The 25,378-nt window shown below is 38.4% G+C and overlaps 1 protein-coding gene across 5 annotated transcripts in view; it reads right to left on the bottom strand.

The window, feature by feature from the left end:
- Nucleotides 1-25,378, bottom strand: part of kis (chromodomain helicase DNA binding protein kismet) — a 252,200-nt gene that overhangs the window by 52,447 nt on the left and 174,375 nt on the right. For 4 of the 5 annotated variants that reach the window (XM_072301409.1, XM_072301422.1, XM_072301416.1 and 1 more), the window contains 2 exons: nt 21,512-21,755; nt 14,341-14,499 (listed from right to left, as the gene is read on the bottom strand). In XM_072301409.1, coding sequence (XP_072157510.1) covers nt 14,341-14,499; nt 21,512-21,755 — 403 coding nt within the window. The remainder of the gene's footprint in view (nt 1-14,340; nt 14,500-21,511; nt 21,756-25,378) is intronic. The other variant, XM_072301419.1, reaches the window with a different exon arrangement.

Raw genomic sequence — 25,378 nt, 5'->3', positions numbered from 1 at the left:
ACAGTAATTTTTTTGACATGGATGTATCTTTCACAGCGAATGTGCGTAAATCGGTCGATGACATCATTGTCGGGCAAAATCATGAATTTATTGATTATGTTTTTATAAAAACCTGCTAAAATTCTGCTCCAGGTCTACAGTCATGTTTGTCAGCATGGATGTATCTTTCACAGAGAATGTGCGTAAATCGGTCAATGAGATCACTATCAGGCTGTTGTGGGTGATACCGATTGTAAGTGAAACATTTTGTGATGAATGCATTGGCCGACCAATGATGACAATGACCAAGCAACTATGGCTACTACTGAAAAAACAGATTTTCCCTAGGTTTTCAGGAAAAGCATGAGATTCTTCCATATGATAGTGCGACATTTTACTTTGGATGGATGTGTTTCACGAGAGCTAGATATTTACAGCGGCAGTAGGTGAGTAAACCGACTGATAAGATATGATCTGGATTCGGAAAAGTTGAGACAACCAGTTCATGAAAATGCGTCCGTAACCAAGCATTAAGTAACGAATTAATTTTTTTTTTAATGCTTTATGATGCGCATACGTTGATGGTCCATGGTAGTGGAAATAGAATGGTTCAAGAAATCAAAGAGAAATATTGCTACAGATGAGTGGAGGTTATTTCCTTATATTTGAGGCTTTGCATACAAGCAAAAGAAACAGGGGCATTGAAAAGAGAGGACTTATGTTTAAGCCAATAGAGAATTTGTAGGTGTCTTAAATTTTGTGTATTTCTCTTTAAAATGATACTGCCAGGATAACTGAGGATATCCTTGGTTTCTACATTGAACAATTGAGGACCGTGTCGGAAGAAGGGCGTATGTACAAGGTTCAGCGTCGTTAGAAAAACGCATTTGAAGATTTGAAATGGTGTCCCGAAAAATTAAAAGCGGCAGTTGGTTAAACCAAAGGCAATTATCTTAAACTAGATCCTACAGCTTTAAAATACGTTAAAAGTTTGAAGAAAATAAATAATTTGCCCTCTGTAATCATTGGACAAAGTAAGACAGAGATACGCCCTTCTTTCGAAATCCTTGTATGTACAATAAAAAAAGAGGATCGTTTTCCTTCGATAACTCATAAAGTAATGAAATAGTAGAAAATCGGGGAATAATTTTTTGCAAATACATTTCACCATTCTAACGAGCCAAAGTTTTTAAAGATCGGGTCCCTTGTTGCAGAGAAACCCAGCTTTTTCCGGGCGCACTTATGATTGCTTAAGACACTAAATTCACTGTTAAGTTGATTTCCTTCTTTTGTACCTCGTGACGAAATTACTTTAAAGCAAATCAAAGAAAAAGGTTTCTGTAGAATTTCACCAGCTTTTTAACGAGCTGCAGTTTTTTAAAATCTGATGGTTATTAGAGGAAAAAACTAAATTTTTCCGAATGCACGTACATAAGAAAAGTGCATTGTTTTTGTTTGAAAACTGATATAACTCGCTGTTGCACCTTATTGAGTCTGGGGGGCCTCCAAAGGTGGTCAAAAATTCAATTGGTTACGAATTGCACACATTAGATTCTATTTGTCTAATTTCAATACTTTTTGCCTATGCTGTATTGCCAATCGTCCAGAAATGAACTTTAATCGTATACCGGTTTCTTTTGGAAATTGTTTTTTCTATGGTTGTCTTTTTAAACTGTGGAATATCTGTTACCTTTGAACCGAGTGTTGCTTAATAATTTGATACATTGTCCGTAAAAATGAACTTTTCAATGCCCAAACCTTCATCACGCAAAGATCCAATTTTATGAGGATGGAAAATGCGTCGATTTAATCATTAAAAAAAATTGCCCGGAGAACTATACTTTTCATTTTTCAAGAGTATCTGATGGAAATTCTGTGAACTCTTGCCTTTTAGCTTTATTGATTGTAAAATGGTGCCAAATTTAATTAACTCTTGGATAAGGTACGCCTTCTGACCGCTTCGCGCTCCAACCCCCCAAGCTCTTCATCGGGAGATCATTTTCCATAAAAAAAACCCCTTGTTGAATATTCTGTAGTTGTTCATGCGACAGATTTCCACTTTTATTGATTAAAAAACTTAAGATTTGTCCGATGTAGCCAAATTTTTCCAATATTTTTCATAATATTCTGGAGAAGGATAGGTGTGTTATCATTTCACCCGCGCCCGCGAGTAAGGTGGCTGATATAGGAATTTCCACGCTGCGCCGTGCCACAGCAGCCATTTGGGAGATTTCATGATCGCGTACTTGTATCTCACATCAAACATACATAGAGTCATGATAATTTGTCTATAAACTTATAACTCCGAAACTAAAAGCTTCGGACTGCATTTTTAACATTACTAATGTAATATGCAATAAATCATAATTCTCACATTTCACTTTCTGTGATGTAAAGTAAATAATAATGAATAAATAATCATTCTATTTGGCTAAAACTATCCCTTTATATGAGAAAAAAATGGAAAAGACACATCTGTCACCAGAAAACAGGTAGAAATCCATATGACGGAAGGCAAAATGTGTAAATAAGGAGAGAAAGTTTGTTGGCCGGAAGAAGGGCGTATATTCGGTGTACATTACGAGTCAATTATTCACGTAACGAATCGACAGATTTTTCTCAAACTTGGAGGATACTCTCACTATTCGACGTAGTATTAGAAAATGTTGAAAAAAGGGCGCATCTCGAGATACGCCCTTCTTCCGGCATGGTCCTCAATTATTGGAGAAAATAAAACAAAATAACCTAATCTGCTAAAATACATGTCTTTAAATGGAAGATCCCGCCAGATGACGACACGAAACGGTGGATTTTTTCATTTTTAAATCTGTTTTTCTCGAATTTCCCATGTCAGAAAAAAATTATGAAAAATATGGCGAGGTCAGCTCATTAGGCACTATCAGATAAAGCAATAAACTTTTTGTGAGCAAATTCTCCATTGTAAGTAATGGATTCAATACCCAATGCCAGACGACTTAAAAGATTAGTAGTAAAAAGTTGCATGGAAAATAATGATTTCAGGTTCACCCTGGACTATCAGGATCACTTTGCTATATTTTTAACCCAAAAGCATTCAAAACAAAGCAACTCTAGGTGCCACAACAGCAGGTAACCCAATGACAGTACACTAAGAGGCAGATAATTTTTTTTTCCTTCTAGAAAATGGACCTCATTGGTCAATATGCGGTTGACCAATGATCAAGCCAACTGTAATGGCCAGCCTAAGATATGATTGGCTGGTGATTTTGAACAAAAACATCATTAATTGACCAATGATGTCTTTGACTGGCTAATTTGGCCAATGATATGATGGGCCAATGAATTTTTGTCACTGACCGTAACATATTAATTACATTAGAATTGTCCTTTTTGTTTTTGGGCTTCATATGATAGTTACATGCATGTGGAGCAGGGCCCCTGAGCATAATTCTTGAGCACTGCTCTAAATCAGTGCTCACTAATTCGCTGTTGAGTAGAGCAATAACAAAGCAGTGCCGTCGAGCTGTCCCAAGAGCGAGAAGCATACAAAGCCATGCAGAAGAATTGGGATTTGAGCGAGAGCAGTTACCGCTGGGAATAACACTCAAGTCAAGGGCGCGGGCAGGTACCTAGCGGCCGACGATTTGGGCTCAAATCTGAGCGTAATTCGAGCCCACTGAATTATGCTCACTTCGCTCGCTGAAAATGATCAATTAAGCACACGTTGGCAATTCCCGTTTTTTCTACCTGCGTCCTGCACCTATTACCGCGGCTGCGGTGTACGCGTGTGCTGTTGCTTCGGGTAAGCTGCGACTTTGCCGGTGACTGTAGCAACCCCTCGTTAGATGGGGGTTGAGGAATTTTGCGGTGTTGCAATTTCGGTCATGTAAATCTCAGTATATGAGCGGTGGTCGTTGAGCATAATTCGCCAGGCGGGAATAATGCTCATTGAGCGTAATTCCAGCGGCAGGTGAATTACGCTCGCTCTCGTATTCAGCACTATACCTGCCATCGCCTTCAGCTCTCTCGCGCAGCGTGCACTAAGTTGAGCACTATTTGATTCGAATCAATTTGAGCCGTTAACACTGAGCCTTTTTTTATCTGCTCGGACACTGGACCTGAGCAGCAATTTCAGCATATATATTTGTGCTCAGGGGCCCTGATGTGGAGCTAGAAACACACTGCATATGAACAAATTGTATTTTTTAAATTAACTGAGCTAATTAAAGTCAGATGATATCTATTTTTAACATTAAAAACAAAGACATTATTACAACCTCCACTTGTGAGTGCTATAGGGCTTCACTTACAATGCCTCGAATTGGCAACTGATTTTAAATCAGAGAAAAGGAAGGAATAGAAAAGAATACTTGGTTGCCAAATAGACGGAATTGATCAATTCATTGAGGATAACGATGATCAAGGCATTTAATGTGCTAGATTCAACTATGGTTGGTAGAAGCGTGTCCTGCCGAAATAAGTGGAGGAAAAAATAAGGTGGTGATACTTTCTAATTTTTTTACACCATGATAGATTGGAGGATACAGTATTATGTCAATATTTCTGACAAATCCGAATTCTAAGAACGGAAAACCAACCATAATGTCTATTGTTTTGGCGTGAATCAACACAAAATATGAATTTAATACTTCCTCTTGCCATGTTTTCTTTTAAATAAGAAAATCAAATATAGTAAAGTAGATTGAGGTTATTAAATGGAGGAAGAATAGATAACCAAGTAGGATGAAAGTAGAAAAGTTGAAGGTTAGGTATACAGAGCAGCTGATGACAGCGTTGCTGATAATTAAAACTGGACATGCTACAACTCCCAAAATACAAACACCTCCTTTTCCCTCTATACCTGCACAGACAACATAAGTAGCACCAACTGAGGGTTATTCTAACTGAATATGACCACGCTGATTACCATAGTAAATATACGGTTGGGAGTCATGAGCAAAAAATGGGACATAACGCACCATCCAACCATCTCACAAAAATCAATAGTCACCAATTTTTAAAGCATCCAGGATCAAAAAATTCAATTGTTAGATTTTTTGAGATAAGGGGAGTACAAAGTTCGAGTTGTGTCTGCTGCTATCATCTTCCTAAAGGATTTTCATCAGTATCCCGATACATGGAATTTTCTGCTGAAAAAGTAAAATCTGAGATACATGGCATCCTTTGGTCATGTGTTAGAGGAAATGAATCATTACAGTGGCCACTTGCTGATTCAAATTATCTTAATTGGAAAAGCCTCTTGATTCATAGACAAGGTGCGCAATATTCATTGAAAAAGCTTGTAAATTTGTGACAAACCAATGTATTAGTCTTCACCTGTAAAACCAAATTATTCTAAGTCCAAGTGGATCATTTCACTGCGCTAAAATATCAAGAAGCTGAGCTAAAGGAGCCGGGCTATGAGACCTAGATTCAGAGATTGTCAAAGAAGATCATGAAATTTTAATAATTTCTTTGAAAATGTTACTTTTTCAAAAAAACAAAAAAAATAATAAATATGAATCCTGATAAAAATTAAACAATTATGAGGGTAATCCCTGAAGTCCTGCGCGTTTTGCTCTTATTTCAAAACTAATAGAGACAGGGAAAATCCGATTATATGCACATACAAGGCATACTCTTAACTTTAATTTAAGCCCATGTTTTTAAAAATCGAATGAACAGGACGCTCAGGAGGTCATTTCTCCCGCCACTTCCAGGAGCACAGCATCCGTGGTAAGCAAAAGATATGCGGACGATTGCCGCCAATCTGATCCGATTGCATTTAAATCCTCATCAATATTTTTTACCAGGTTTTTAATATGTTTAGTATGCTGTTTTTTTTGGGCCTTCGATGATGAGTGCAATCAGTGTTCTTTTGACCCATGTGCAAGTTTATTCTGTAAAGTGTGTTGTAAAGTTATGGCACTTTCAAAGCTTGAGAACTGTAAAGTTAGGTCAGTAATTCGATTTTTGACTTCAGAAGGTGTTAGGCCATGTGACATTCGCAGACTTCGAACAGTTCACGGGAAAAATGCGATGAGCAATGGAAATATCCGGAGGTTGAGCCAATCGTTTCGCGGAGGAAGAGCAGAAGTGCTTGATACAGCCAGAGGCCAGAGATGGCAGGCTAAGGTGTGATCGATAAGGGCTTAGTGCAATAAGTCGCCCCATATATCCGCGAAGATCGCCGAATGACATTTCAGGAAATTCTCCAATATTTTCCTGTAATTTCTCGATCTGTCTTCCATCAAATCATTCATACATGGTTGAGTTGAAAAAAATTCATGCTTGGTGGGTTCCGAAAATGCTGACTTATCGCGCGCCTGAAGGTGGCGGGAAACGCATCGACTTCGGCAAGGGAGAAATGACCTCCTAAGCGTCTTGTTCATCCGATTTTGAAAAAACTTGGGCTTAAATTAAAACTGAGAGTATGCCGCATTATAACGGTCGCCGCAAGTAGGGCCAAAAGGACACTCTACACACAACTACCATTCTCTTTTTGGGGCTATCATCACTTACAATGTATTTTCCCATGAGGAATTGGCAACCGCTTTTCAAATGTAAATATCGAGTCAATCTATGATTTTTTGAACAAAATGGAATTCAGAAATGGATTCCTCGTACATTTAAATGGTTAAAACCTGCATTAGATAAATAAGAACCGACTGGATAAACCCTATTTTTAGGGAAGACTGTAGTCAATGGGCGATTGTTTACATCTGCTTAGTGATAACAGACATGGACATTAGCTCAATATTTAGCCATTTTCATGAGTTTTCACTTTTTTGTCACTATTTGAAGGTAAGTTTCTTTTGTAGATCAATTATTTAGTGCCTTAGGATCATGTTAAAAGCTGTAACGTACACATTGTTACTTATTAATTCAAAACACACTCCGGCAGTCCAACTCTCAAACCATGGATGTTCTCTCAATGCGTGTAAATCATTCTTAACTTTTCAACAAACATCTCAATATCATTCAGAACGTTCCCACGTTTTACACACTTAAGTTACTTTAAATTCCTGTGTGTTTTCAATCTAACACTATAAGCACAGAAAAATTAATCTATAAGTCTAGTAACTGAAGAAGGATCCTATGTTTACTTTCCTTGCCTCCATCTGTAACATACCGGTCTCCTCATCTCATCAGTATTGTCAAAGGTAAGTTTTTTTTTATCATCAATGATTGATACTTTCATTTTGGTGTCTTCAGTGAAACATTGAAGGGTGAAATATTAAGAAATAACAACTGACTCGTTACATCCAGGTTTGAGCGTTGGACTGCTGGTGTGTGTTCTGAATTAATAAGTAACAATGTGTATCAATACAGCTTTTAACATGATCCTAAGGCACTAAATAATTGATCTACAAAAGAAACTTACCTTCAAATAGTGATAAAAAAGTGAAAACTCATGAAAATGGCTAAATATTGAGCTAATGTCCATGTCTGTTATCACTGAGCAGATGTAAACACTCGCCCATTGACTACAGTCTTCCCTAAAAATAGGATTTATCCCGTCGGTTCTTATTTATCTAATGAAGATTTTAACCATTTAAATGTACGAGGAATCCATTTCTGAATTCCATTTTGTTTAAAAAATCATAGATTGACTCGATATTTGCATTTGAAACGCGGCTGCCAATTCCTTATGGGAAAATACATTGTAAGTGATGAAAAGAACAGGTCTGTCGAACCATTGCACGTCACAAGTATGGCGGATTCGTTACCGTGTAAAAGTGACCGTTTTGAAAATCCAAATTTTGAGGCGTTTTTAAGTTGATTTTTTGGGGGTTTCCGGTGATCAAAAAACTCCGGGAAAATTCCTGTGATATCAGGAGCGCCGGGTGAATGTTCTTTCGATTAAAGCAATAAAAAAAAAAACGGTGCAACAGGCCCATTCTCCCTGTATCCTAGACCAGCAAGTGGAGGGTCCCTCGAATGAATAAACAACAACGCATATCCACATTACAGTACATATCCTGACCAAAAATATTGCACTCCACTACAATAGTAATACTCAGTTTACTCAGTGGGAACTCCAAGCCATTGTGTAAGTAGTTACCAACAACTACGTAGAAACACAACTTTAAGACCAGAGAGGGACTGGATTCCACAAGGAGAGCATCAAAACCTGAGTGGCAGATATGTCTACAGAAGAATGTCAAGAACCTACGAGCAGATTAAAGTGGAATGATAAAATACCATCAAGGGAACCAATCAGCCGGATCAACAAGAGAGAGTCATAGATGTTATGAGATACCGCAAGAAGCACTCAAAGTACAGAGATGAAACTGAATACGTTTCACAGTGCATCAACACCATCGAGCAGTAGCTTTCAGCCAAAGGTAAAAAGCTTAGGGGGTATCTCACCACATACAAGAGTAAAAACATAACTTCTAGTTTACGAACCACAAGAGACTTTTTCTCAAGAATCGACATTGTAATAAATATAAAATAGATATATGGTTATGACAGATGCAGCCATACCGGGTGTCCATAAAGTAACTGAAAAGTGGGTATAACTTTTGAACAAAAAAAGATAGAAGGTCTCCGTTTGTGGCATTCTTCATCATCCAAAAGGGGAAATTTTTCGATGGGGGGCTTTTCCTGGTGGACCCCCCTGGGGGGCCCCAGGGGGGCAACTTCAAAAATTCAAATGGCAACCCCCATTTTTTTAGACATGATTAAAAAGAACTTAAAAAGACAAGAAAAATGGCGCAAATAAAATTAAAATCGGTTATTTCGTTCAAAAGTTACAGCCGGTCAAAGTTTTAAATTGATCACTTTGCAAAAAATCGCCAATGAGCTCCAAATTATCGGAAAAACGAAAACAAACCGGGAATGAAAAGTTTGAAAAGTGCTTTTTAGGAAGAGGAAAAACAACTGACGTTGTCACAAGTCTGGATGGCATTGTTTCAAAATAAAAGAGCTTGATGCAAAAACGGCTTTTTTCGCCCCCCCTCTGGAAGTTCTTCAGACTTTGTCTATTGATTACTCATACTTGAGCGCTTCTTTTCCCAAATTTTCAGACCCCCCAAAAATTTTGGGGGGGAGCTATGGGGGGTGGAAGTCAAAACCTATGAACCTCGATATCTCTTGAACAAAGAAAGATATCGAAGTCCGGTTTGGACGAAAAATCGTCTAAAATTGCAAACTTTAAGATTCTTTTATTTGAACCAAAACCAGTTTTTTAAATTGTTCGTCTTTTTCCGCATCCAACGAGTGGTCCATTAAGCTGGGGAACCAAACGGTTCCGGAGTTATGATCGATTGAAGTTTCCGCTCAACGCGCGCCGACCGATTTTCGCGCGCAAAAAAGTCGGATTTGACTGTTATTAGATCAGATTGAATGTTCAAACTGAGCAAAATGCTTTATTAGGGACTCTTGAGGGTCGCTGAGTTCAGAAATTACCGATACTTCCAAAAAATTCACGTTTTTAAAATTGCAGCTTCGGACAGGACCACTGAGCGGCCGGTCGGCGCTCAGTGGGCCTCTAAAATAGCGCTGCGGAGCTGCAATTTTAAAAACGTGAATTTTTTGGAAGTATCTGTAATTTCTGAACTGAGCGACCCTCTAGAGTCCCTAATAGTGCATTTTGCTCAGTTTGAACATTCAATCTGATTTAATAACAATCAAATCCGACTTTTTTGCGCGCGAAAATCGGTCGGCGCGCGTTGAGCAGAGACTTCAATCGATCATAACTCCGGAACCGTTTGGTTCCCCAGCTTAATGGACCACTCGTTGGATGCGGAAAAAGACGAACAATTTAAAAAACTGGTTTTGGTTCAAATAAAAAATTGAGATCTTTGTAAATTTTTCGTTTAAAAGAAATTTTCTAGACCTAAAAACTGGAAAAAAGCACATACGTGAACTTAAAAATGTGAAATCGGGATTTCGACCTTTAGAATCTTAAAGTATGCAATTTTAGACGATTTTTCGTCCAAACCGGACTTCGATATCTTTCTTTGTTCAAGAGATATCGAGGTTCATAGGTTTTGACTTCCACTCCCCATAGCTCCCCCCCAAAATTTTTGGGGGGTCTGAAAATTTGGGAAAAGAAGCGCTCAAGTATGAGTAATCAATAGACAAAGTCTGAAGAACTTCCAGAGGGGGGGCGAAAAAAGCCGTTTTTGCATCAAGCTCTTTCGGAAAATTCAACATGGCGGCAAATTTGAGGAAACGCAAAAAATGAAAATTCCAGAAACTGTTATCTTTCAAATACCCTCTAGTTTAAGGAAATCAAAGGTATCAACTTTTATTCCTTTATTTGCCAAGTAAGAGCAAATTTGCTGACTTAAAAGTTGTCAAGCGGGGCGCCTTCAATCGTTGGAGTATGCAACATCACAGGATTAAGTGTGCTGTCGAAAAATGAAGCCGATGTGAAAAAGCGCTCCTCCTTTGGGATGCTTTAGAAATGTTTGAGGTCCTCCTCCTCAAATTTAACGAGAAAAAAGAAGAAAAATAAAATGTAGCAATGTTTACCCACAAACTTGGCGAGCCAAAAAAACATGATTTATCCTGGTGGGGTAGGGGCGGTGGACATTTTTGACATTTCTCTCTCTGAAAATTAAAAATCCAAGAATAATTTTAATTCTCTAACTCCTGGCACTCCAATTTGGCAAGGAGGATATCTGCTACGCTTCACCGTGTCATCGATCAGATAGTGCATCAGATGTTACCGAAAATATTGGTGTCTCAAATCGTAAGGTTGAGACTGTCAATAAGATAATCTCAATTCAGATAATAATCAAGAGTAGAACGGCGTCTTCGGAATTGGAAGCGTAGCAGATATCCTCCTTGCCAAATTGGAGTGCCAGGAGTTAGAGAATTAAAATTATTCTTGGATTTTTAATTTTCAGAGAGAGAAATGTCAAAAATGTCCACCGCCCCTACCCCACCAGGATAAATCATGTTTTTTTGGCTCGCCAAGTTTGTGGGTAAAAATTGCTACATTTTATTTTTCTTCTTTTTTCTCGTTAAATTTGAGGAGGAGGACCTCAAACATTTCTAAAGCATCCCAAAGGAGGAGCGCTTTTTCACATCGGCTTCATTTTTCGACAGCACACTTAATCCTGTGATGTTGCATACTCCAACGATTGAAGGCGCCCCGCTTGACAACTTTTAAGTCAGCAAATTTGCTCTTACTTGGCAAATAAAGGAATAAAAGTTGATACCTTTGATTTCCTTAAACTAGAGGGTATTTGAAAGATAACAGTTTCTGGAATTTTCATTTTTTGCGTTTCCTCAAATTTGCCGCCATGTTGAATTTTCCGAAATTTTATTTTGAAACAATGCCATCCAGACTTGTGACAACGTCAGTTGTTTTTCCTCTTCCTAAAAAGCACTTTTCAAACTTTTCATTCCCGGTTTGTTTTCGTTTTTCCGATAATTTGGAGCTCATTGGCGATTTTTTGAAAAGTGGTCAATTTAAAACTTTGACCGGCTGTAACTTTTGAACGAAATAACAGATTTTAATTTTATTTGCGCCATTTTTCTTGTCTTTTTAAGTTCTTTTTAATCATGTCTAAAAAAATGGGGGTTGCCATTTGAATTTTTGAAGTTGCCCCCCCTGGGGCCCCCCCAGGGGAGTCCACCAGAAAAAGCCCCCCATCGAAAAATTTCCCCTTTTGGATGATGAAGGATGCCACAAACCGCGACCTTCTATCTTTTTTTGTTCAAAAGTTATACCCACTTTTTAGTTACTTTACGGACACCCGGTATAAGTAATCTAGATAGAGGCAACTGAAAACCTTCAGAGCTGGAAACATCCAGGTGTTGATGATGTTTGCAGCTATTCATCAATTCACAACAAAGAGGGTAGCAAAACTGTGGACACTACACGATTGGGGGCCTATAACTGAAGATCGCATTGTGAAAAAAACGTATTTAAAATTTTGTTTATGATGTACTACGCCGATTGAGCAGGTACCCGGCTTTTGTTTTTGTGGGCAACCTAAACCTTTATACTGAGGGGTTCCAGGTAAATATTGAGATATATTTCCGGTTTTCATTGAAATAGATTCAATTTAAAAAATCAGTTAATAGGCCTTCATTGCGCCTAACAATCATTTTGATTGAAATATAAAGTAAAAATTCTTTATAATCACGCGAGAATAACACAAAATGAAATTATACTGATGCTGACCAAACAGAATGATGCCAATGTTACGTAGAAGCATAACGTTGTCACCTTCAAAGAGTATTTACATGAAAAACGGGAGTTTCCAGAAAATTGGTATGCGGAAGGAGGAAACTGAGGTCATCTTCCGCTTCAGCAGTAGAAGTAAATCGATTCGTCACTATCAGCGATACCCGCGAACCAAAATGAAGGTTGCCAACTTGAAGGATACAAAAACGGCATTTAAGCCGTTCTTTCACTCATCGTTCTTGAAGCCTGACTCGACACGGAAAAGAGTGTCTTTGATCTCCAGCCCAGTGGCATGGCGTGCTTTGCGATATATCGATTGATACGCCACTCAAATCTATGAAAAAAGATCGATTATCAGGGTGTTCGCAGCGGACGCCTTAGTGATCGATTCTTTACCATAGCTTCAAATGGCGAGATATTGATAATCGATCATTCACGCCTCGCACCTGCTCCAGCCAATACCTATCAATATTCTACCAATACCACACTACAGTCCAGGGTACAGAGAAACCGAGAGGCTGATGGGAGCAATAAGGGCCTACATGCGTATAGGCCCTCATTAGTGCAAGGTCCTCAATTGATCAATACAGAGGCAGAAATACTCATTTTCTTGACACAAGGCATTGGGTTCCTACAGTGAAAAAGCCAAAACAGACAAGAACATGTACCGTTCAGACCGAAACCATGCTTGTCAGCATTGTGTAAGATCATCGCAGCTTGAATGAAATCTGCGTACACCGTTTAAAACGCACAAATTTCGGGGCTTTGAGTCTGTAATGAGCATTCGAGGCGCTTATGACATTTTTGTATTAAGTACACAGAAAGCCATTTTTAAACCTCTCAGATTTAAATTCTTTGGGATCATATAGTCATTGAATGTTATCGATACAACTTACCAAACTAACTAGTCCTAAAACATTGACAATAAATATGTCAAATTCGGAGAATTTTCAATTAGAAATTTCCTTACAAGGTTAGACCCTATTTTCACGATTAAAACTTCTTTGAAAGAGGATAAAATAAACCGAATCTGGAGTCGATGAGATCAAAAAATATAACTTCAGTAGATTTCTTGTATTCTTAAACCACAGTGAAAATTTTCAGAGACCATTGAAATTAAAAAAAAAAATATATGTGCTTGATAAGGCTTTATACAAGACCTAGGTTGCAATTTATGAGCTTTTTTATTTCATTTGCTGAGATAAAATATGAAAATGCGAGGGTCGTTCCAAAGAAGTTTTACAGTCTTGTTCCCAAAACTATTGATGGTAAATAAGTGCCGTAAAAAGGGTACTCCTCATGCGCTCCACTATTAGACACGCTAGAAAAGTTACCAACAGCAATTTCTACTTTCTTTCTACACTTCTGCGGCCTTTTCGAAAAATCCCAACTTTTCATACACAATGGAATAAAGGACATTCTGTAATGGTGCAATATATATTACTTCCTAGCACAGGAAGGAAAGGAAAGTAAGATAATTTAAGAAAATGAACAAGGATATTTTCAATAGACAAAAACCCTGACCAAGAGTGAGGAAACCGGTTGGTGCACAGGAGAAGCTGCTTTAATAACAGAACAATTGGCAAGCTATTTATCAGCTTTATTACGTAGTTTCATTAATTGCTTGGAGAATTAAAAGTAGTCTGAAAAAAGTTGGGTACAAATCCTTATCTTAAATGGATAAAATAAGGCAGAGAGGTATCATTAATATGCTTAAAATGAAAGTTTCAGAGTGGAAAAATTCAGATGGAATCTTATCTTTCAAGAATCCTGAGATAAGAGACTAGCAATAAGGCGCGAGATGTACATTAGTGTCAGGGTGATATAGTCGTGCTGAGACGACATTAGCTCTGAGTAAATCGAAGCCAAAAATATCAAGAGTAAGATTGAGAGTTACAAAATGAACTCAAATGCGTTGAAGTGCAAAACTGAGCGCTGAAGGGGAGGAAGCCATTCAGTTCAAACTGGTGCATTGGAAGTGCTTTGCTGGGGTCCTACTGAGAGACTGGCACTGGTCTCACTCTTATTAGAGCACTCAATCAACCATACCCAGTCAGAGCTCAGCTTAGAAATCCTGCACACCGTAGGCAGCATTACACAACCACATTATACATGCATACAGCAATTATACATTAGCGTAGAGCAGAGATGAAAATAACAAGAGTGGGAAAATCTTTTAAGCATAAGAACCATATGTTGAACAAAACCAAGATCATAAAAATATTACCCACCCAGAAATACATGGCAATTTGCTGCCAATCCCAGCCAGATTGGTTGAAGAGGCTGGCCAGGTCTAGCCCAACACCCGCCTGGGCAACTGCCGAGTTGCTTATGTTGGCTGCTGCCGTCGCATTGGTCGATGATGAAGCAACAGGGTCTACGGTGCTTAGCTACACAAACATACCATTGACAGTTGCAACAACATTGACAACAAACAAACGAAAGTGCATACCAACTACAGATTCTGAATATCACTATTTTACTTAAAAATGATTGTTATGGTACATCATCTTCAGATGTATTTCAACTTTAACTTCAATGTTAGGGTAAAGAACCCTACAACAAATGTGTACCTCCATCTGACTTTAAACTGATCTTTGTGAATTAAGTCTGGAGATTACTGAAACTGTTTTGCACAAAAGAAAAATAGAAGAACGTATCAAGTACTATTGAACATCAAAATCGGGTGAGTGATACTTCACAATATCCAATCGTTAAATCCTAAATAAGAAGTTCAAAAAAGGGCTTCATGCTCAGCTTTATCTAATATTGCAACCAGTGAGTAATACCGAGTCTGGTTTTACGAAAGGTATTCACTAATTTACAGACACAATTTTTCCATGTGATGTTGGTCTGATTGGTTACTTTAAATCATTTCTGCTTTCTTCTATTCATAACCACTAATTTCAATTCGAAAAAAAAACCATCTATTTTCCCATTTCTTTTATTTATCAGTTCTCGTACTTTCATACACAATGATTCACTTAGATAATTTGTTACATTTATAAATTTTTGTGATTTTCCTACATTTTAGCACTGATGGGCAATGCCTGGAATGCATTTGTACAATAATTGATCAATAACTGTGCCCATTGAGAATATTTGGTGAGGTGTAAATCACAATACCCTTTGTAAAACTGTAATCCATCACAACAAGCTCTGCTGATGCAATAGTCTGTTTGCACGCCAATTTTCATTTTTCATGATCAAATTGTACTTTTTAGCTAAAATTTGCAAGGGACAAAACCAAGGGACTGACATTCAACTTTTGAAAAGAGTGTAAATGTCAATTTTGTATCAGTTGTTTAACTAAAAGGATTGAATAACTCAACTTGCTTAAAAACTTTAAGGGAAAAAAAACTAAACATTCCACATTTTCTGCTTCCTTCTGTATGACTTGCTCCTGACTGGTGTAATAACTGATCACCCAGTGCATTGTTGTTGTTCCTTCTCAACATAGCACTGCAAACCTTTGAAACTTCAAGCACGGGATTTTTCTGATTGCCCATGTCATAAAGGGATGCTGGCAAAACGAGTCATTAATGCTCGTTGCAAGTTCCTATGAAACTGGCCCAACTCATTCACTAGACTATACTCCATCTTTTCTCGATGTTTCAATCCCCCCCCTTCCCCCCAAATATTTTGGGGAGACGCAGACCGGGGCCGTTATTACACTAATTTAAGGGCCCTTTTGATGGAACATGGCCTTTGGGCCTTTTGCGGACCAAGGCACAAAAAATTCCCATGGGAGTACGTATCCCTGCTTTTAGAGGCTCAAGCGCTGCTTGGCTTTGCCTGCCCCTCCCAACGCTCGTTCAAAACCTGACTTTTCCACATTTCCTTAGGCTGTTACTAGGGCCCATTGGAAAAAAATACCAAACATGGTCACATTGAATTCATCCAATGAGACATAGAAAATATTTCAGCCCTATCAGAGGCGGCAGCTGGGGAGGTTTCCCTTGTCAGTTTCATTGTTTAGACAGCACTGACATTTATTCAGAATTTAAATTTAAAGATTTTTCCCAAATTTCAGTATTTATCATCAAATTCCCTGAATTTTTCCTGATTTCTCTAACCTGATGAAATTCCTTTACAATATCAGGTTTACTAGGCGTGTAGACACCTATTTAAAATTCTAATCTTCCACATTCAGAGTGCCAACTTACCAGACTATAATGCAACTAAACACCCTCTGTTGACAATAAGGAACTAATATTGGGTGCATTTTAGAGACAAGATATTTTCCATTATATTCCCTTTAGAAAAATTCTTGTATGGATGAACCAGAGACAGAAGTTCCGTGTTGAAAAAAGACGACTGAAATGAACGTGACCACTCATGACCTTCTTCAGCAATTCAAGGTGAGTTTTCGGTCAGAGGACTGTGAGCACCGATAAAGCATTAAGGAGAACACCGGTGGTGGTGTCCCTGCAAATGGAATCACGAGACATCGAGCACAGGCCATCGGAAACGTCGATTTCGTAGACAAACGAAGATTGATAGCAGGAAAGATCCTAACAACTCGAAATCTTTTACTTTTCTTTAATTTTAATCCATTTTTGACTTTAACAAAGCATTTGTCAATCATTTTCATCGTATTTTAAAACCTGGAGTAACAGTCTATCGGCTCATTGTGATGTGCATTCGGAAACTGAAAATCAGTTCTCACAAGTTCAAACCCTAACATTCTTTTCATTTTCGCCTCAAATCAAGTCTCCTATAGTTTCCTTATTCAAAGCATAATGTTCGAAATTCATTCAAGAGCTTGAAGTTCACCTTTTTATTAGAACTACAGCCTGTTGAGTGTGGCTTGAATACACAGCTCACTTAAGAAATAAAAGAACTTTAACATAATTATCATTTACGATGTATCACTTTCTCAAGAATTTGTTTAGACAGATGCTTTCAGAAGTTGAGTTGTTACGTCGATTTAGCCACAGCACTCACCAGAAAATTTCTTCTTCCATCGGACCTTTGATGATTCATTGTCTAAGTAGCTTTGAACTGATTAATGATAAATGACACCATGAGTGTCACTTATTGCTGAATCAGAGATCTAAGTTTTTAAATGTGAAGCTGCGAGAGCAGGAATTTGATCTGGCAAAAATAATCGTCTACATGCGAAAATTGCGAAACCCACTTAAGATGGATGTGCGAAACTTTGAGACACTGCAAGGAGGTATCCACTAATTAAACACACTCAAAATTACCTGCGCAACTGGGGGAATTTCTTTGGTAAATTAGCAGCTAAAGAGAGAGCCTTACTAATCGAAAATAGGCGATAATACCTGTACCTACAATACCTGTGTATGCACTAGATTGGTCGTGCACAAAGAACAAACACTGAAGAAAGGGGCAGGACTGGATTAAGTCACTGTAGTCTCTAATTTACTTTTAAACTGCTAATTTGAAGAATCATAAGACACATCTCTGATGTGTAATCGTTTGGTGCAGGCCAGAGGAATCTTGAACCACAAGAAATCATATTGGTAAAGTTTGAGGGGTCAACACTCAACAGGCTGTAGTTCTAATAAAAAGGTGAACTTCAAGCTCTTGAATGAATTTCGAACATTATGCTTTGAATAAGGAAACTATAGGAGACTTGATTTGAGGCGAAAATGAAAAGAATGTTAGGGTTTGAACTTGTGAGAACTGATTTTCAGTTTCAGAATGCACATCACAATGAGCCGATAGACTGTTACTCCAGGTTATAAAATACGATGAAAATGATGGACAAATGCTTGGTTAAAGTAAAAAATGGATTAAAATTAAAGAAAAGTAAAAGATTTCGAGTTGTTAGGATCTTTCCTGCTATCAATCTTCGTTTGTCTACGAAATCGACGTTTCCGATGGCCTGTGCTCGATGTCTCGTGATTCCACTTGCAGGGACACCACCACCAGTGTTCTTCCTATTGCTCGATTGTTGTAAGCACACAGCATAGACCAGACAAAATGTCCCAATTCCAAGTAAACCAAACTCCATGTCAGTGATAGAGGGGAACCTCCGGCGTCAGAATCCGGATTTGGTCCCCAGTTCCCTGAGTTGTCATTTTTGAAAGTCGAAACATGTTCACTCCCTTAACTTTGGAACAGTTAAAGATATCAAGGTGCGGTTTGTCCAAGTAGATTTTTTATGGATTTCATATGGAGTTTTGTACATTGTTACCAAAATCAAACTATGATTTTTCGATTTTTTACGGTGTACAAATATGTTCAACCTAAAAAAGTTGGTATAGCGCACGCACACAGGAAAATAATAAACAAGCCTAATAAAAGCCCTCTGTGTAAGCCTTCCAACGGTAAATTAATTTTTCCGGGGAAACGTTTCTGTCGTGAGACACAGGGCTTTGAAGTCCGACTTGGCTTGACTTTTGAGGACCCGCAGGATCCGTACCTGAAAAAATCAGTATTACGCATGCACGTAAGAAAATGAAAATCATATGCAATGGAAGTCCTATGTATGAGTTTCTAACAGTATATAGGATTTTCTGTGAAGTTCCCTGTTGCGCGTTTTTTAGGTCCCTCGGGCGGCTTGTGATGTCTTCCATGATGATGTGCACGTCGCAGGTTATATTAAATCAAACACGATACAGGGCACTTAGTAGATACAGGGTTGCCAGCCAAATTATTTTTTTCCATTCACTGACTTTTCCCTGACTTTCCAATATTTTTCCCTGACGTTTAAGTATGGATTTGACGCATTCTGTTAAAGTGAAAATGAGAGCTGTTTTCGACTATTTAAATTTTTAGCAGTTAGTTAACATGCACATTTGCAACGCAAGGGCTAGGTACAGAAAACTGCTTGGTTAGGGTGTATTTCAAAAAATATTTTTGGCGATTAAGATTGGACCTTGAGGTTTCAGAGGATGTTTCCCAATTATCACAAGCAGCAATGAAGGATTAAGGTGCAGGAAGAACACTTTCCAGAATCAGTGATTCAGAATTTCCTTTGGCATTCCATCCCTTTCAAGGCAAAGAAATGCTAGTGACATGAAGATAATTTTACTGAATGTGCTTTATAATTTAGTAATATTGTTAACAAAAATTTTAAGTAAAATGTCTAAATGACTTTCTTACAAAAAAATAAATTGTTGATAGAGATCCTGAAAAACTGCAATGGAGAGGTTATGTGAACAAACGTAAACACACGCGCACACACACACCCTCACACGCGCGCGCAGGTCCGACGCGACGCGACGCGATGGTCGGAATGACGGAATGCCGGTAGTTCCTCGCGAAGCCGAGCGAGAGCGCCACCATCCTCCGCAATCGAACGCAGTAGTCAGTTGATCCCGCAACGCGAGCCCGAGACCGCCCGCGCCTAATTCCACGAAAAATCAGAAAAATCCCTGACCAACACCGAAATTCCCTGACTTTCCCTGACTTTTCCCGATTGATTTTTTTCCCGGTTCTCCCGGTCGCTGGCAACCCTGTAGACAATTATCGACCTCGTTTATCGATTCCTTGCCTCAGGAAAAGCGGCTGTGTCCAGCACTCAACTTGGATGAAAACACTCAGGACGGATAAAGGGGTGCAAGGAATAAGTCGGAATCTCTAATATTTGACATACAATTTCAATTGAGTCTCAAAGACTACATATCCTTTTGTATGCATCATGTCTTCCTTATACAACAAATATTAAGGGGAAGTTTATAGGAATAAAATAAATAGGAAAACCGTAATGGGATTCGCTGGGTTCTAAACCATCATGATTTTCACACTTCCATCAAGTGACTTCCTGATGCTAGAAACAAAGTCTTGGAAAACATACAAGGTGACAAGTTTGGAGAGAAAAGTGTCTGAAAAGTAAAGATCATTTTCATATTCTTACACAATTCTTGAGATTGCGACTTTTAATCCTTCTTGGTGTTTCCATCCAAGTTGAGTGCTGGACACTGCCGCTTTTCCTGAGGAAGGAATCGATAAACGAGGTCGATAATTGTCTACTAAGTACCCTGTATCATGCTGGATTTAATATGACCGGGGACGTGCACTATCATCATGGAAGACATTACAAGCCGCCCGAGGGACCTAAAAAACGCGCAACAGGGAACTTCACAGAAAAACCTATATACTGTTAGAAACTCATACATAGGACTTCCATTGCATATGATTTTCATTTTCTTGCGTGCGTGCGTAATACTGATTTTTTCAGGTACGGATCCTGCGGGTCCTCAAAAGTCAAGCCAAGTCGGACTTCAAAGCCCTGTGTCTCACGACAGAAACGTTTCCCCGGAAAAATTAATTTACCGTTGGAAGGCTTACACAGAGGGCTTTTATTAGGCTTGTTTATTATTTTCCTGTGTGCGTGCGCTATACCAACTTTTTCACGTTGAACATATTTGTACACCGTAAAAAATCGAAAAATCATAGTTTGATTTTGGTAACAATGTACAAAACTCCATATGAAATCCATAAAAAATCTACTTGGACAAACCGCACCTTGATATCTTTAACTGTTCAAAAGTTAAGGGGGTGAACATGTTTCGACTTTCAAAAATGACAACTCAGGGAACTGGGGACTAAACCGACCCGGGATTCGGACGTCGGAAGTACCCCTCTATCACTGGTATGAATTTCATTTGACTTAGAAACGGGACATTTTGTGGGGTCTGAGCAAATAGTGCTTTCAAATTCGTTCATGAGAAAAATGTTAGCTTAAGAATAAGTTGAAAACTGCTCACTCATCTACTCTACAGTCATTGCAGCCTCCCCTTGGATATTCTTCACCTTTCGGTCATTGATTGTATTGCATGTCTAACATCTTTTTCCAACGTTTCATGGTTGCAAGTTACTTTAAGAAATTTTTTCAACTGTTTTGGTAACTTTTTCAAATAAGGAGTCTAAATTGGCTTGGGTGGGTCCCCATAATACACGGAAAAAAAATTGCTGATTCAACAATTCAATTGCTAAAAACAGTGAGTGCAATGTTTCAACGCAGATTTTACAACAAAAAAATGCTACTTCAACCACATTGTAAACTAATTTAACCGCAGGGGTGGTTAAAGTAGCATTTTTTTGTTGTAAAATCTGCGTTGAAACATTGCACTCACTGTTCTTAGCAATTGAACTGTTGAATCAGCAATTTTTTTTTTTTTTTTTTTTTCCGTGAAGAGGAAACATGTAGCCCAAATTTTGTTCCAACATTGAGTTTCAATTCGACATTGTTTAATTAGAGAGAAAGGGAAAATTGTAATTAAAAAGCAAATAATAATTTAAAAAAAAAAAAAACATGCAACTTGGGCAGTACCAAAGGTTAGAAATCGTCGAAACAACAGAATTAGAAGATGGTAAAACTACTGGATTTTGTCAACAGTAACAGTTGCCACACCCTAATTTGTATGGTTGGACAACTAATATGACATATCTGGAGGTAGTGATGGTGCTAGTTAAATACGATACCTTGGCTCGCTGTGCTAGTTTCAGTTCCTCTTTTTTAAATGATCTCTGATACGATGAGATGACCCGCCTGAGACGAGAGTTAAGATCCCCCATTGACGGCCACTGAGGTTTTGATGGATCTTCTTCTATTAGCGTCTGTTCATCAGTGCTCTGGACAGTAGGAGTTGGAGTTGGAGGCTGAGAGGAGCCACCAACACTCTCATCTTCAATATCACTAAATTTCATCTCGGATGCTTTCTCCTCACTGTAAAAAATAAATAGTTCCTATCAAAATTCTATCATGCTTAAACTAACACTTCCTTCATTACAAGTCCAAACATTGGAGGGGGGGGGGGACTGGTGAAGCAAAAAATGTTGAAGGGTTCAATGGTTACTTTGCCAATTATTTGGTGGTTTCCTCCACTTCTTTGATTTTGCGACTATGGCATTTCACTTTCCTCAACACATGGAAGTGCTTGAATATGAGTTCTCAAGCGCACACAAGGTTTTAATTGGTACTTGCTTTACTTTTAAAGGTTATTAGCTGCTGCAGCTCGCTTCACTCTCCTCCGCGCCTGGCCAGGAGGTTTCCCTTCATGGACGCCTGATCACTCGCTTTGCAAGCTGCAGGAAAACTTTCAAGAGCGGTTATTGAAAGTTTCGGATTTTTGGTATCACCTGGACATCAACAGCTTCCGTTTGCAACTAAAATCAAGGAAATCGGCCTGGTGGTTCCCCAGACTTAAGGATCACACGGTTTCGACCCTTATTGTTTTACATACATGAAGATGCATGCATCATGGGTGAATAAGGCCAGTGGAAAATTCTATCTCTGAGTGGTACTACGGATTCAACTCCTTTTCAGTTCAGCTATCAAAAAGGTTCCCTTACAAAGAATTAATGGTAAAAGGCCACTTACAGTAAGCCACTCAAGTTTTGTAGCTGGCAAGAATAGACTGTTGCCATGTGTCAATTTTACAGGAAAAACATCTTAAATATCAGACAAGCAAGGCAACAATGCTATGATTTAGAGCTCAAGAAGTTTAGATAGAGTCGGCCATTTCCAAAATTTACGGTATTTTCGGAGTTAACTGTTAATACGGAGCAAGGAGTACCAACAGGGTAGCAATAAGTATTCGTTTCAGCACCCCTAGGTAGAAAATATTTCCTGGGCTCTGCTCTTAGGCATGTGAATATCCACTGTCTATCATTCCGACTGTTCCTAACTTTTTACAAGAAAAAATAGTCATCTAGTCAAATAGTCATAGTCAGTCTAGTCAAATAGTCATCATCGCTCTGCTATTGGACTTGATAATAATACTCTTTCCTTATATCAGCAGATATAGATCCTACTCTTGATTCATTAATCCAATTTTGTTTCCACAGAGCTTCCTTACTGATAGTTGATGGTGAAGAGGGCTAACAATAAGTCTTGGGAAAGATGCATTCCTGCCCTCAATATGAGGTAAAACATCATGACTCATGCCTTATTTGGTATAATTAATCCAGTTCTGCATCTACATGCCTAGGAAGGCGCGGGCTCTTCCATTATGTCTCTACAACCTTGCTGATGGATTGCGAAAAAGAAGAGGAAAAGGTTTTTTTTTACTCCCTCTACCCTAAATTCCCCTCTGAGTCGAGGGCAAGAGGATGTACGATATTTCAAATTGGAGGTAATGATTTTCTCGGATTCTTGCCAACATATGCAGTGATGAATAGTCCAAATACCCTGAAGAAGATAGAAAACTATCTGCAGTTTGCGAATGTGTAATGTGCGCAGAATAGTTCCTCTCGAAATTTTTCGTATACTTTGATGAAATAAAAAAATTACGTTAGTTATTAAAGTTTCGAAAAAGTCAAATAAAGTTTTTTGACCACCGATCAAAAAAAACTTTCCCAATCACCTAATCAAAAGAAAATATTCTTATGCTTTAAGTGAATGCACCGTTTTTTTCGATTGATACATCAAAATAAGAAGTTCCATACAATTGTTAAGGAGCATAATTTTTTTTTTTTCACAGCATGTTTTTAGAGCAAAACGAAAAGAAATGACAGGAAGGCGCATAGAGTAATTTCTACAGCAACTGAATCAAAGTTAATAGTACATAGCATGACATGCACGTCTGCAGGACATGTGAAAGCATTTGAATGACCTATTCTATAAAAACAAATGCCAAAAGCAAAAACGAGCTAGTAGGCTAGAAAACATTTACGTCTGCTTAAAAACGGTTTAAACCATCACAGACAACATACTCTTGGCCGAAATTTCAGCCTTCCTATCTGAAAAAAGGAAAAAAATGAAAAATGAACGCCCAGCGCAGAACAAAACCTGACTAACTTGAAAATAAGACTTCAGGCTGAGATAGATCGATAAAACAAACCTGAAATAAAAACAGCAGTATCGTTTGAGGCATCAAAAAATCGAAAGTTTCATTCAAAGCACAACAAAAATTAAAATTTTAAATAGTGCTTAACGCTATGCTATAATTGCCAAAAAGAGGGGAATCATAACTCTGTAAATTGATCTCCGGGGAAGCGAGAAAAAGGTGAAAGGAAAAAGATGTGGTGCTCTAACCTAACTGGAGTGTCTCACGACTCAATTTTCAAATTTACTGTTTGAAAATTTGCGAGAAAGTGCGGTTTATCCCTTAGAAATTCTCGCATTCAGATATACAGACCACCCGTCCACTATCTTTTTCTCGAAAACGGCGGAGAATTGAGCTTCGGGACGAAACCTTTCATAGGGTAAATCGACCCTAAAGAATCGAATGAAAATACATAGGCTGTCCAAAAAGTACCGAGACTGGTTCTATAACTCCAAAACCAAGATAGCTAGAGGCTTGATCTTGGTCTCATTTGAACGATTAACTCAATATCTATGGATTGAGACCAAAATCAAAACTTTCGGTCAAATATTTCAAAAGTTACAACACTGCTTGTAAAAAAAATATCTGGACCCCCTACCGTTTTTTAATGACTATTTTCTCTTGCCGGAAACACTCTCCAAATTATTAACGATCAGTACACGGTTGTTTTGCAACTAATCATGGCAAAACCTAATTGATTTGGAAACACTGTGAAGCCGTCGTCGTCCGACTACGGGTATAAGGGTTCAAAATCCACGGGGAAAGAATGAACCGTCGGTTAGCCACCCCCAAAAAACCCGAGAAATTTTCGGCAGTTGATGACAGTTCACAGTGCGTGCGTAGTTTACGCTGCAGATAGTGAGTGATTTTATTTCTATGTTCGAAATTTTTGATACCACTGCTTTATCTCTTTCCATGATGTTATCAACAATTTCGAACGCAGAAACAAAATCACTCACAATCTGCAGCGTAGACCACGCACGCACTGTGAACTGTCATCAACTGCCGAAAATTTCCCGGGTTTTTTGGGGGTGGCTAACCGACGGTTCATTCTTTCCCCGTGGATTTTGAACCCTTATACCCGTAGTCGGACGACGACGGCTTCACAGTGTTTCCAAATCAATTAGGTTTTGCCATGATTAGTTGCAAAACAACCGTGTACTGATCATTAATAATTTGGAAAGTGTTCCCGGCAAGAGAAAAAAGTCATTAAAAAACGGTAGGGGGTCCAGATATTTTTTTTACAAACAGTGTTATAACTTTTGAAATATTTGACCGAAAGGTTTGATTTTGGTCTCAATCGATAGATATTGAGATAATCTTTCAAATAAAACCAAGATCAAGCCTCTAGCTATCTTAGTTTTGGAGTTATAGAACCAGTCTTGGTACTTTTTGGACAGCCTATGTATTTTCAGCCCCCCAAAATGGCCCCTTCAGAGGGTTCTGGGGGGATCCCCCCCGTTTCTCGCAATTTTCAAATAGGAAGGGTACGTTCTGACTTTGGATTCGAAAGCTACGGCAA

This window comes from Bemisia tabaci, chromosome 1, assembly GCF_918797505.1.
Source record: "Bemisia tabaci chromosome 1, PGI_BMITA_v3".
In the NCBI taxonomy this organism is placed as follows: domain Eukaryota; kingdom Metazoa; phylum Arthropoda; class Insecta; order Hemiptera; family Aleyrodidae; genus Bemisia; species Bemisia tabaci.
This window is presented reverse-complemented; position numbering and strand designations above follow the sequence as displayed.